Source organism: Alligator sinensis, unplaced genomic scaffold, assembly GCF_000455745.1.
Source record: "Alligator sinensis unplaced genomic scaffold, ASM45574v1 scaffold247_1, whole genome shotgun sequence".
NCBI classification, from domain to species: Eukaryota; Metazoa; Chordata; order Crocodylia; family Alligatoridae; genus Alligator; species Alligator sinensis.
In genome coordinates this window covers 2,536,754-2,537,543 of record NW_005842002.1, presented here as the reverse complement: position 1 = coordinate 2,537,543, position 790 = coordinate 2,536,754, and the positions used below count along the sequence as shown (strand labels likewise).

General features: G+C 41.4%; 1 protein-coding gene across 1 annotated transcript in view; it reads left to right on the top strand.

The window, feature by feature from the left end:
* The window catches only part of GABRA4 (gamma-aminobutyric acid type A receptor alpha4 subunit), a 94,513-nt gene extending 94,125 nt beyond the window's left edge, over window positions 1–388 (top strand). Inside the window, 1 exon segment of the mRNA XM_014519037.1 lies at window positions 1–388. This exon segment is cut by the window's left edge and continues 14 nt beyond it. Within this exon segment, the coding sequence (XP_014374523.1) occupies window positions 1–388 (388 nt within the window).
* The last annotated feature ends 402 nt before the right edge of the window (window positions 389–790 follow it).

The following is a 790-nucleotide window of genomic DNA, read 5'->3' as shown; positions in this document are numbered from 1 at the left end:
CACTCTTTCAGCATCAAGTCCAAACCCTTTCAGTCGTGCCAGTGCAACAGAAACATTGGCTTCTGCAAGAGCTACACCTCCAGCTCCTCCCTCCACCCCAATTTTAACTGGATATATATCCCAGCATGCCACAGCTGGATCTCCATCCATGCATCATTTACTCGGATCTAGACTGGAGCAGATTCAGACCACAGCTAATACTTTGGGAGTGTCTGTAAAGGCGTCTGCTATAGTTCCTCCTGCTCCTCCAGTCTCCAACTCTGGCACCAGTAAGATAGACAAATATGCGCGCATTTTATTTCCTGTTACATTTGGAGCATTTAACATGGTCTACTGGGTGGTGTATCTATCCAAGGACACTATGGAAAAATCAGAAAGTCTAATGTAGTTTTGCTGCTATGTAGTAGGTTCCTAAATTATAAAACGTTTAATGCAGGGTTTCTTCTTTTGAAACTAGTTTAAAAAAGAAACCAGTAATTGTTATTTTAAAAAAGCTCTGTGCTAGTTTCCCATTGTAAAGAACAGATTTATTGGGCTAATTAATTAACTCATCACAGAGTAATGAGTGAGAAAATTGTCCTCCTTTCCTTAAATGGCAGTGAACCATCTCCATTCAAGCAGTATGTCCTGGTTACATAGAGCTTGCCATTGGGAAGAAAAGATATGGGAAACGAACAGAATGCAGTGATATGCATTTGTGCAGTGAAACATGCACTGACTTCAGGGGTTATGCACAGTGATTATTAAAAGTCCCTAAGATTCCCAGCAGGACTGCCTTGATCCACCACTG